Source organism: Pholcus phalangioides, unplaced genomic scaffold, assembly GCF_987345545.1.
Source record: "Pholcus phalangioides strain wild (caught in Gottingen) unplaced genomic scaffold, Ppha-v1.0 ptg000017l_1, whole genome shotgun sequence".
Taxonomy (NCBI): Eukaryota; Metazoa; Arthropoda; class Arachnida; order Araneae; family Pholcidae; genus Pholcus; species Pholcus phalangioides.
The window spans coordinates 36803940-36816860 of NW_028301610.1; the positions used below are offsets into that span (position 1 = coordinate 36803940).

At 36.5% G+C, this 12921-nt stretch overlaps 1 protein-coding gene across 2 annotated transcripts in view; it reads left to right on the forward strand.

The window, feature by feature from the left end:
* The window catches only part of LOC149072969 (serine/threonine-protein kinase D3-like), a 234427-nt gene that overhangs the window by 105588 nt on the left and 115918 nt on the right, over positions 1-12921 (forward strand). For both annotated transcript variants that reach the window (XM_089246375.1, XM_089246376.1), the window contains exon 8: positions 8595-8745. In XM_089246375.1, coding sequence (XP_089102501.1) covers positions 8595-8745 — 151 coding nt within the window. The remainder of the gene's footprint in view (positions 1-8594; positions 8746-12921) is intronic.

A 12921-nucleotide genomic window follows, 5' to 3' on the forward strand; every position in this document is an offset into this window, starting at 1 on the left:
CTTCTGGGAATAGTGTAATGCAAGCAATCAATATGTATAGTACACACATTTGAATGGGGATTATTGTGCAACTGAATATTATAGAGTTTATATTAGAACATTTATGTATGACCTTGTATGGTCCATAAAATTGTGGGTGAAAGATTCCTTCAATTTTAAGTACACCATGTCTCCCACTGTTAAACTTCTAAGTTTTGCTTTTTGAAGTTGTCATAGATATTGTAAATTTTGGGAACCTTCGATTATTATACACATTTTCATAAAAATACCTTTCATGTTTGAAAATACCTGAGACAAATAATGCTAATTGTCAACACTGACATTTGGTATAGTGGGACTATACATATCATAGAATAGGGAGATTTCTCTTTCAAAGTGCAGTAGGTTAGGAGTGTGTCCAGTGCTCGAGTGTTCAGAACCAATATAAATGGATTTATGTGTATCTATTGCATGTTGAAAGAGAAATCTTGCTCTTGGAATGGTGAAATAGTTGATTTTAGAGAGGTGTTGATCCTCTCGCTCTAAGCATTACCTCGAGGATGGCCAGATGATGTACTGAGTGTAATACCCAGTGTTTTCATTAGTGTCTCAAAGGTTTTAGAAATAGAAATGGATTACCTTTTGGGTTTGATAATACGATTAAATAATCAACGTTTGGGTGTACCCAAAATTCCAAAACGAACACGGCTAAACGCGTTTCAGAAATATATGAAGTTCCTTCATCAGTAGCAGAAAAAAAGAGGAAAGAAAAAATTGAAAAAACTCCTTATAGCAGGAGTTACTTGCTGTTGTAGACAAGAGTCAAATTCAAAATGAACCGGCAACAAAAGAGCAAGAGGACGTAAAAAAGAAGAAAAATGGCAGAGCCAATCACAACCGAGAACGGGATAGTGATGCTGATGAAGAAGAATAATTAGTATAGAAACTGTTGCCAGATTTTTGAGAAGGATGGTGTGCTAGATAGGTCGTTGACCAACTGGTTTGTGTTGACCCAACTCATTTGTTGACCAAATGATTTCTTCGAATCATTCCACATCAACAAAAACACAAACCAGTTGGTCAACGATATATCTAGCACACCACCCTCCTCAAAAATCTGGCAACAGTTTCTACAATAATTCTTCTTCTTCATCAGCATCACTAACACGTTCTTGGTTGTGATTGGCTCTGCCATTTTTCTTCTTTTTTCCGTCCTCTTGCTCTTTTGTTGCCGGTTCATTTAGAATTTGACTCTTGTCTACAACAGCGAGTAACTCACGCTGTTGTTCGCTTCTCATTTTGGGTATAGTTACGTTGTTTCCCTAGTAACCTTTTAGTGTCTCACTTAAAAGGTGTTTCATTTCTATTTACTGTAATATTTTCGAAAGAATTCATCATTATTGTAAGTAACATCAGAATTCAGTATTATCTATATACAGGGTGTCCTAAAAAAGCATGTCAAGCCGTTGTCTCTTCAAAGTCTGTCGGAAACAAGGTGGAGTGAGAGGATTCAAGCTGTGCGTCCAATTGTTAAGCATTATCCCAGCATTCTTAATGCGTTATGCGTTCTTTTAGGGGAGATGGCAACGAGTTTAACACCTTCTGCACTCAATATAGCTAAAGGTGTGAATAAGTATTTCAAATCTTTTAAAGGTTTGCTGATGACTGTTTTTTGGCACAAAATACTAGCCAGTATTGACCAAAAAAAATGTAGTTATGCAAAGCGAAGGAATATCTCTTGATGTTGAGATTTTGCTCATAAGAGATTTGGTGCAAGAGATGCAGCATTTACGAGATTCGTGGGCGAATATACTCCAAGAACATAGCTGCCAAGTCTCCCGAATTTTTCGGGAATCTCCCGAATTTTAGCTTCATCGCTCGACCTCCCGAAAAGTTCTTAAATCTCCCGAATTTTTACGAAAATCACAAAAATCCCTAATTGTCCCTAAAAATTCCCTACTTCATTAAAAAAATCCCCACTTATGAAAACAATCCCTAAGGAATTTCTTGTGGGGCATGAAGCCTCTTTTTTTCTCCTTTTGAAATGACGTCACATGTCGTAAATGGGAAAATTCCCTTTTTAAGGAAGTTTTACAAACCCTCTGATGGTAACAAGAAAGTTGTTTGCCTTATCGTGCAGGGAAATGGCTTAGCAGCCAATAGTCCTGGATAATAATTGAAGATTATAGTGACGTGCATATGGTCAAAATTTCTTTTGTTGAAGTTACGTGCGATATAACAAAGCATGAATAATGATAAGCAAAAACATATTTAATCAATTTTAAAAATACTTATTCCGATGAATTTCCTTTCATCAAACGTTCCAGAAGAGGGCCGACTTTTCCTTTTTGTACAAGTTGTGTTGCGGACATAAACATCGGTCATGGGAAGACTGCCATCATCACTCGTGAAATGAAAAAAAAACATCAAGCAAGTGTCACAAAAAGTCAGTGTTCTTCAAAAATTGACACAGCGTTTTCCTTCATCTTCCGATAATCTTGGGGTCATTCGCGCAGAATGTTTGTTCGCAGCGTTTCTGAATGAACACAATATTATTCCCAATATTATTACACAATTTATTCCCTACGCTTTAACTTTTATGTTTGGAAAATTCCTATTTTATTTGGAAAAATCCCTATTGTATTTATTAGGGAGTGGTTTTAGCATAAAATACGGGTTTGCACGAAAATCTCCCGAATTTTCATTTTCAAAAGTTGGCAGCTATGCAAGAAGCAAAAATAGTTGCTGAGGCTGTAGGATTGAAAACTAAATTTCCTGACAGTCGAAAAGCTAACACTGATCAAGACTTTAGAGTTTCGGTTGTATTTCCAGTACTGGACTTCATTATCAATGATTTGATAACCCGATTCGAAACAGCTGAGATTGTATACGACATATTTTCACCAATCTTAAACTTTACCAAACTGGACGAAAACCAGCTCTCCACCAAAGTGGCAAGACTGATTAACACAGCCTGAGGTCTGAAAGGTCATTCAGCAAGTTGGGAAATGCATTGAAAACGTGGCAAAGAAGCACAACAAGTCAAGAACGACTCAACAACTTGGCGATAATGTGCATCAAAAATGAATTTGCTAGGCATATAGATTTTTCTGATGTGATCGATAAGTTTGCAACTGCAAAAGTTAGAAAGCACAATATGATATGAATTTAATTTATATGTGCATAAATACTGTATATATTTTTCGTATTACTTGTTGCATTATTTATAATCTTTAAATTTTGATTAGGATATGAATTTAATAATTATGCTATAAATACTAGTAATATATTTTATATTACTCTTGTGTTACATCATTTATAATCTTGAAAACGTCGCATTATTCATAATTTTGAAATAGTATCGCATTATTTATAATCCTGGCCTGGGGGCCCGGCACTAGCATGTGGGGGCCATAAGTAGAAGGTATCTGTGAATCAACTACATTTCTAAAAACATGTTCTATCCAAAGGTTCATTTACTTTCATTGTCTACTAGTAGGAAAAACTTGCAAAAAAAGCTCATTAGCACTGAGAGTTTAATGTATGGTATTCCGCGCACATGTAATAAATCTAAAGCAAATATACAGTTGATCCCGCTTATAACGTTTCTCCCATTTAGAATGTATGAACTTATTTTTGTGGTCCTAACAATAAGTAATTCTCATTGAGATTTCCCGTTTAAAGTGTTTTCCTATTTATAACGTTTTTTATGACGGTTTTTGAAAACATTATAAGCAAGATCCACTTTAATTAACAGTTGGAGGCACACATATATATATTTACTATTAATCAATGTATAAATTTCCTTCTGATTGATTTTACATTTCGTTAAAAATATCTTAGCATTCTCAATATCTTCTGATCAAATTTAAAGCAAATTAGATTCTCTCCTCTCTCAGACACTTATCTTCTGATTCCTTATTCATACTTTGATTTTCCTTGGAAAATGATTTTATTTTCCTTCCCTGATGGTTCAACATTCTGATCTGTCACCATTTAACTGTCACATATTTTAACACCTTAATATGGAAGCTATGTCAGATTTGTGTTGGGGAAACTTAACAGTGTGCTTATGTGTGTGTGCCCAGCATTTGGCATGTTTTGTGTTCAGTAGGTGGTGCCATCTATCTAGCGCCGCTACTAGATACTTTCACAAACGGGGCAAGTACACATTTTGGCTCACCCATGTGATGTAGAAGAAGCACTTATAAAGGGTGAATTTGGTGCCCCCTATAGTCCAGAGCGCAGGACACTAGGCCCGCCTGCCCCTCCCAGTTGCGGCCCTGCATTTATTCTCCAAACTGGTAATGCGTGCATTTGAAGTTCAATGTATGCACATTTTTATTGTAGGTCTGTGTGATCGCCGTGTCAACCAGAAGTTTTTTTCAAAGGAATAGCCAACTCAAAAATTTGAAATCGTTAGAAAATCACATTTTTAGCCGATTACCATTGCGCAATCACAAGTTCCAAACACGGATTTTCGCCAAAAGGAAGATTTGGGGGATGTTATAAGGGGCCTCTTACTTCCCCCCCCCCCTGAGATCAAAAATTAAAAAAATTTTTGTAGAGAATTAAAATATTGGAATAAAATAATTTATTTTATACTATCTGTGAAGAATTTGATTGTGGTGCCCCTCCAAAAGCCGATTCTGCGTACACACCCGTGATTTTCGCGATGCGAAACGGTGACTACCGCATAGCAGCTAGATGACAAGACTGGATATTCAAGGTCTCGAGTTTTTACAGATTCGGTTTTTTCCACGATATTGGTAAAGTTTTACAATTTGAAGCGTTCCAATCCTTTCCGATTAAAAAAAAAGTGCGCATTTCGCAATATTGTAGGAACAAGACGAATTTACGCCATATAGACGCGGTCTTTGAATATCGACAGATCTCCGCGAAAGTACCGTAATTTCCCGTATAGAAGCAGAAGAGAGAAAATCTTCAGGGTAATAGAAATCCAAAATTTGAAACTTCTGTACACGGCCCCTCATTCAGGGAAGCAACTAGATATCCCTCATCTTAAGCCGGATTTTCCTAGGAATAAGTTTTTTGCACAGCGTGAACCGAATTAGACGATTTCGCGCCGGCAGAAACGTGTTACATAATTACGCTACGCGTTTGTGTTTTCCTAGCGTGGCGCATCAGATCAGGGCGGCTATATTATAGTACATGGCCTTGGCATCAGCTACTCTGTCGTCTGCATGCTCCGGTTTGAAGGGAAGCGAAAGAAAACACGAGAGAGAGAGTGAAGAGAATATCCGCAAAACGCGCAGCGCACGACGCATTTGACTCCTCCAGAAGCAGTGGGCCAATCACGCCCGACGTAAAGCGCTGTCGTGAGGCGTATTGCGCTCTGTAGGAAAACAGTCATGCTGCTTTTCTTATCGGTGAGTGGACGGCGTGTCGCGCTAGGCGAATTACGTTGCGCGCAGCACAGGAAACCTGCTCCTAGGAAAATCCGGCTTTATTCTTCAACAACTCGCGTGTATATCAATACAGTAGTGTACAAAGTAGTAAAACCAGTTTTTCAAGGTCACGCGATCATGATACACGGTAAAAAGAAGAAAAAAAAAAGGATGGGAAAAAAGTTGGGGAGGTTTATCTCTCTACTTTTTTCTTCTTAGAACTAGGAAAGAACATAATTTTTACACGTCCTTTTCCGAAATTCCGGGTATTTGACTCGTTATAACGCGTCAATGCCATCTCTGGCATCTATCAGGATATTTTAAGTTGCCAATCTTGACCCAGCACTAATTCATTTTAACGCTATTAAAAATGTCAGGAGAGAACTGGTGTTCTATTGATGCTGATGCCCCCATGACATGGTGTTATCCAACAACATCCCCCCTCTCCCTTAGTACTCTACCTGTTGCTCTTGAGGGATTTGCTGAGCCCCTTTTAATCTGAAGGTAATAATAAGTTATGATGATATAGGGCAAAGCATTCTAAGGCATCAGTACATCAGAAGAACTTGCATTCCTCCTCCTCCTCTAGGATCTTGTACAGTTGTTGTGTGGGTGTAGGATAAAAAGGAGCAAAAGTTAGACCTATATATGTATTACCCCCAAGAGCCTCCCCCAACCTGCCCCTTGAGCACACCAGAGAGATTTGGGCAGGGCCTCTGGATCTTGAACAGTGGCTGCAGTTGCAACTTGGTGCATGGGTGGAGGGAAAAAAAGCACAAAAGCCCTCCACATTGTATGTATTTATTACCCGCCCGCCCCCATGATGAACCATCAGAGTACTTTCATGTAGACCATTGTGGGGGCAAATTGTTCTCAGGAAAGCACCCTCCCCATAGAAGAGTTAAATGTTTCAAGTAGCTGTTTTTAACAATAAATTAAGACACTTGCTCTCATCCTGCTAGAAGGCTTCAGGAGTGACCAGCCCATATACTGTTACAACCTCTTCCCCCCCCCCCCATCAAGCCCATGGTACAAGGAAGGAAAAACAGCTGTATAACAAGTAGGCATGAATGTCAGCTGGAAATTTTTTTCGCTCTCTACTATAATCCCGAAACAGCTATCCTGTGACATCATTTTTCTTAATTCTTAGGGTAAAAAGCAGCATGATTGTGTGGGGAAACTTTTCTGCCATTTTTCTCCTGAAAAAAAAAACTAGCAGAAAAAAGTTTTTCTAACAGATTTACTAGTCTTCTTGTGTATATTTCCATTTATGGAATGTATAAAAATTTCTTCTGTGATATCCAGGGTTCTTTCTGTAACTCTGTAGTTTAATAACTTCAAATGTAGACACTTCGTACAAACCATAGCAGTTGGCAATTCTATATATAAATAAAATGACATGTCCTGACTGACTAATTCACTGATTCATCATCACAGAGCCAAAACCACTAGAGCTAAGAATATGAAATTGGGCCATTTATTTTTATTTTGTGACGTAAAGACTTACGGAGAAAGGGTTTTCTGAAGTTCAAGTAGTTCCATTTCATGATGCAAAGACTCACTAAAAATGGGTATTTTGACATTTTACTCCTAAAAGGGTCATAAAGGGGCTTTAAGGTTATATGGGGAAGTCATCGCTGAGCCAAAACTGCTGAAGCTATAAATATTAAATTTAGTCAGTAGTTTTATTTTAGGATGTAAAGACTCACTAAGCAGGGACTTTTCGAATTTCAACCTCCGAGAGCATCATAAGATGGTTCAAAGATTATATGAGGCAATCATGGCCAAGCCAAAACCGTGGAAGCTATAAATATACAATTTGGTCAGTATTATATTCTATAATGTATAGACGCACTAAGATGGAATTTCTGAAAATTCGATCCCCAAGAGGTCATGAGTGGGTAAACATTATATGGAGGAATCATTGTCAAGTAATTCTCAGATTAATAAAACCATGCGAGTAACAGTTAGTTGTTAATAAAAATTGTTTTTGCAACGAAAGTACTTATAAACCTTTTATTGACAAAGATTGTTAATACATTTTTACTGGTGATTTATCTGTCATTGACAATATTCATTTGCAGAATGTTTTGAATCTTGGAACAACAAAATTTAGATTTCGAAAAAGAATAGCAAATAATGATAATATTAAATAACATATTTATTGAAAAGAGAAGGTAGATTTTTATGGTCGGTTACTATCCCTTATCACTTTCTTCAGCGCTCTTCTTTTATCAGTAAACAATGATATGCAACCTTGTCTACTTTCATACTCACTGAATGCTCCTTTCTTTTCAAGATAAAGGTTGCGCATGCTATCTGTGAACCATAGAGGGTGAGATGATGTACAAACACATTTTTTTTTCGAACAAAGGGTATGACGTTGTGCAAAACACAGGACAGCTCCGTACTAAATTCTTCCCATTGACTTAGCACCCCGACTGATTCCAAACGGTCTTTGAAAACTTCCGCTAACCTTCCTCTCAAAACATCAAAGTTAGTTCTCCGAAAACAAGGAACCAGTCTTTTGTTATCAACCTTACCCAAAGAAAAGTTACAGTGAAAACTGACGACACTGTGATCACTGGAAGAAAATATGTCCCCCACTAAAACATGTTCAACAAGATCCTCAGAACTAGTAAGAACCAAATCCAAAATAGCATTTCAAAGAAGTATTTCCTTTCCTTCACAAAAATTCACTTCCCTGGCTAAAGATGTTTCACTTCAAAAATCTACAGAGATCTACTCATGCCAAAACCAATTCTTCATCAAGAGTGAATTTGTGAGATGAGTTTATATAATTTTGAGTAATTACATTAATTTATTCACAAAAAAAATTTGTTTCCCATTTGGCAGTTATTGTTTTTTTTTCTTCTGTGAAAAAAATACCTGTATCTCTTTCATAACTGGGCTGAATTCAACTCACTTTACACAGTTTCATCTTATGTGATCATTTTGGAAAACCAGTTAATTGCATAAAATGAGGAACACCTATATCATACTTATTATGACATTTTTAGAGCATTATTATACTAATTTTTAGTGCACATAAATTGAGGGCTTTTCACATTGATTTTAATATATTTTCTTTTGTCTAATGCAGTTTTGACATTTAATATGCAGATTCATAGTGTTTTTTCCTTGTTCAACATTTCAAGTTTCAAATTAGTATTATTTTTAATAATATTGGAAACATATATAATTTAGCTAATGAGTCTAGTCGCAATGGAGATGGAGATAATTCTGGAGAGAGAGAGAATCTTGATGAAGAATCTGACAATGAGGTGGAAGCTATCGAAAAATCAACGAACAATCAAAGTAGTCAAGAAGAAGATGATGATTCGAAAATACCAGCTAAGTGAGTATACTTAGGAGTAGTTTTATATCTGCAATAAAACCTGAAACTGAATTTTGTTGGTAATTAAAGGTTCTTTATGTTCCTTTAATTTAATGTTTTATTTTTCTTAATAACTTTAGATCAATGTTTTTCTGAGCAGTAGTGTAATCATTATCTGGAATTATATCAGTAAGCTAAAAAATTATATTTCTATTGACTAAATATAATACAGTCAGATCTGCTTATAACCAACTCTGAAAAATAGCAAAATTATTCATTACACACAAACTTCATTGTATCTGTACCAGCTGATATGTAACACTAAATTCACGGGACTTGAAAATTTGTTGTTATGTGTAGAAATTCATTATACATCCCTGTTTGTTATAACCAAGTTCAACTGCATTAAGGGTAGTTGATGATTTTAACATGGTGACAAACTATGCTCTAATAGAAATATCATTAAAAATACTATTTAATCATTAATGTATCTCAAATTTTTTATGCATGCTGTTGATTGTATGTGCTATCATATGCTGGTATAAAGTTTTATATATTTCGGATACTTACTTTTTTGTAAATTTTCAAAAAAAATGCTTAAAAAACAGCTCACGAACATGATAAAATACAAATACAAATGCCACAACAGACAAAATGCCCAACGAGGTGATGAAAAGAGATGCCCATAAGAAATTTCGATTTCACTCTCCCTTCAAAGAAAAGTTATTACCATATTTTCCTACGTATCATCTGCTGTGGCACATGATCCGCATGCGAAATTTGAAGAAAGAAAGAAAAACATTGTATAATCCGCAGGATTAAAAAAAATTTTGTATTAAGAGATAGTATTTTTTCGGCCTGAAATATACTGAGAAATTGAATTTTCTGGATGTTTTGGTGAAACTAATATTTGAAAAGAAAAGTGATTTGTCTTCTCTGGGAATCGAACCTGGATCCCCTTGCATACCGGGCAAGTGCGCTAACCAGTACACCAGAGACACACTTTTCAATTCCATATAACACGCATTAGTAGTATGAAGTGCTGAGTGGAGACAGCAGCCTCCCTTAACTGCAACTATTTTTGTCCCAGTTGACATTTTTGTATTAAGAGATGGCATTTTTTCATCTGAAATATACTGAGAAATTGAATTTTCTGGATGTAATGCTAAACCTAATATTAAGGGAGGCTGCTATGTCTCCACTCAGCACATCACGCTACTAATGCATGTTATAAGGAATTGAAAAGTGTGTCTCTGGTGTACTGGTTAGTTTACTTGCCCGGCATGCAAGGGGAACTAGGTTCGATTCCCAGAGGAGACTTTTTCCAGGGGGAGGGCAGGACCGTCTTAAGAGTATCATGGGCCCCCGGGCCAAGTCGTTTTTCGGAGGCCCTACCTGGTAAATCCTAGAAAATTTCAACTGGATCTCATTTTTGCGAGGCCCCTCTTCTGTTGAGGCCTCTGGGCCCATGCGTTAAGACGTCAATGGGGGAGCGGGGGGCAAACAACATGTACTCAATGTACACACATATATATATATATATATATATATATATATATACCATTTTTAGCGTATTTTCAAAAGCCGGGGGGTCCGGCCCTGCCCGCCCTGACTCCCCCAAATCCCGGGCTTGGTTGATTCCCCCCCCCATTCAGTGAAAAAAATTTATTATTGGCATATGCAGGAGGGTGGAGGTGGCCATTAGCCTCCTGGCCCTTCACTATGCATACTTGTGGAAATTCACCCCTCCTATGGGGAGCCACTGTATTGGCTTACGCTCAAGCAATGGTGCTAATGGCATTTGTGAAATTAATCTATTACTGTAGGACATGTCTTACATTTAATTCTTTTTCTATCGCCTGTACAATCACCATAGTGATAGCCCCAAAGCAGAATATGACAAAATCTGTGACATACATTGCAGACAATCAGTGCTACTGCAGAACAATCTAGAAGAATTTCAAGGAAAATGTAGAAAACACTATTATAAGAATTTTTATGGCAGAACATTTCCAGTTAGCAGAAGAGTCATTGCAGAACAATGAAAAACATTCTGCTTTGGGGGCGATAGCCATATGTTCGTATAACCACCGATCAAGCAGCTGAATGTTATATGTTGTGTTAGAAGGTATATAAAGTTAGAAGTTACATAAAATATAAACACCATGGTGTTCAGGGGCATTATCTAGTAGCTTATACAAAGAACTTTGTTGTTTTTTGTTACTGTCAAGGTGCCTTCTGACATCTGGAACAAAACACTGTTTAAACCAATCCAGGAATAGTGTTTCCATTGTCTAAGCTTTTTTATTGTTAATACAAAATACTGGAAGATGTCAATTATTCTTCCCCCTTCAATGCTCGCAGATTTCCAGGTTTAATAATGACAGTTTTAGTACCCAAGTTATGTATTACATAACTTGGCGAGGGCCATTAGTTATGTATTACATAACTTGCATGCCTTTTTTATAGCATCCACAAAAAATCAGCACTTTCTATGTGCCAGACATGTGGATCCAGGTCTATGTAGTAGCAGGTGTAGCTACAGCAAGGCTGATCAAATTTAAAGTTCTTTTTCTTTGAAATATTTGACTCTACATTCTTTGATGCCTTGATAATGGAGAAACAGCAATGAAGCTAACCATTGGCAATACTTTCCTTCAAGTTTTTCACTTTTGCAAACATTTAAATAACAGTTTTTTAAAAACATTCCCATAAGAGCTAGAAAAACCTATATAGGAGGGGATTTTAAAATGTTTATTCAACATGTACAATTTATACTTTGTTATGATACAAGAGTTAGCACTGTAATAGTGTTTTCTATAGAAAACTTGGAAAGCGACCATGAGTACTAAAACCGTGAATATAAAAACTGCGAAAAAATCCGCTAATACAGAGTGCCAACTGTGTATATAAATCACTTTAATTATTCTTGATGTATATTTTACTCGAGTCACTCAAAACACACGTTTCGTTATTTTCTGTGGTTTCATGTAGCCTTTGATATTCCTAGCTCTCTCAGATTTTTATGAAGAGTCATAATCTCTCCTTGTGTAGTTACAATCAAGGATTGCAGGTTCCTGACAGTTTTTGAAGGTTTAGATCTTGGTTTAAACTGTTATGTCAAAAACCCCCATTGAAAAACCTTTGTTAAAAACTGTCAAAGACCTCAAATATTGCTTTTCAATATAAAAATTCCCATTGAAATTGCACACATTCATTGCATTTAATGTTTAAAGTGACTATGTGATACAAAGAATAAATACTTAATATATGACTGTAAAATAATTTTCTACTGAATTAGTTTGGACAATATATAGGTATTTTTTTTGTAAAATACACAGTTTGAATAGAGCATAGTAAAGATGAGTGTTGGTCGATGATAATCGTAATCTTATATTTATTAACATTTAAGAATTACACATAATTATAACATTACTATTATCCATACTTATAGCTTATTACTAAAGTTGAAAGAGTGAAAGCTTACAACCAAACTTAGATGCAGTTCGTACGGAGATAATCCTTCACCATTGAGACATATGTGTAGACTGGTCGTGTAACAGTTTCTTCTTTTTTATCACCTATCGTGCACCCACACGTTTTTGCACACTGTATATTCAGTATCGCCCCTTAGACTCCGCATTCCAGTAGTACCATTGTCGTGTCACCACATAGGCGGAGATAGACTTGGAAGTCTGGGGGGGGGGCACGGCCATTATTGCTGGGGGGTGCAAGATGATGATGCTGCTGTCGTCGATTCATCTATACATATATGCATTAGATCAGTCGACTTCACCTTTGATGCATGGGCCCCCCCCCCCCGTATCTCCACCCATGTGTCACCACCATTAACCCCCTAGTTCAACTAACACTATGTTATACTCCCAGGAGAAAACCCAAACCCGGTTGAGTTGTTAAGGATCATAATTAATTAATTATATTATGTTGCATATTTTCCAAAATAGAAATGATGTAACTAATTATATTATGTAAAATACCTTGTCCACTAGCAGAAGGCAGACTTCCTTTGGTGCTGATAATTGTTTGATCTCACCCATAATAGTCCTGTTGACATCGTGGGGAAGTCCAGACAACTTCCTTCATCTTGTTTGAACCGTTGTCATCCAAAAAACAGTAATACTCGAAATAATTATTGTTACAATATCTAAAACAGGTTGAATGATCTCATAGTTTTCT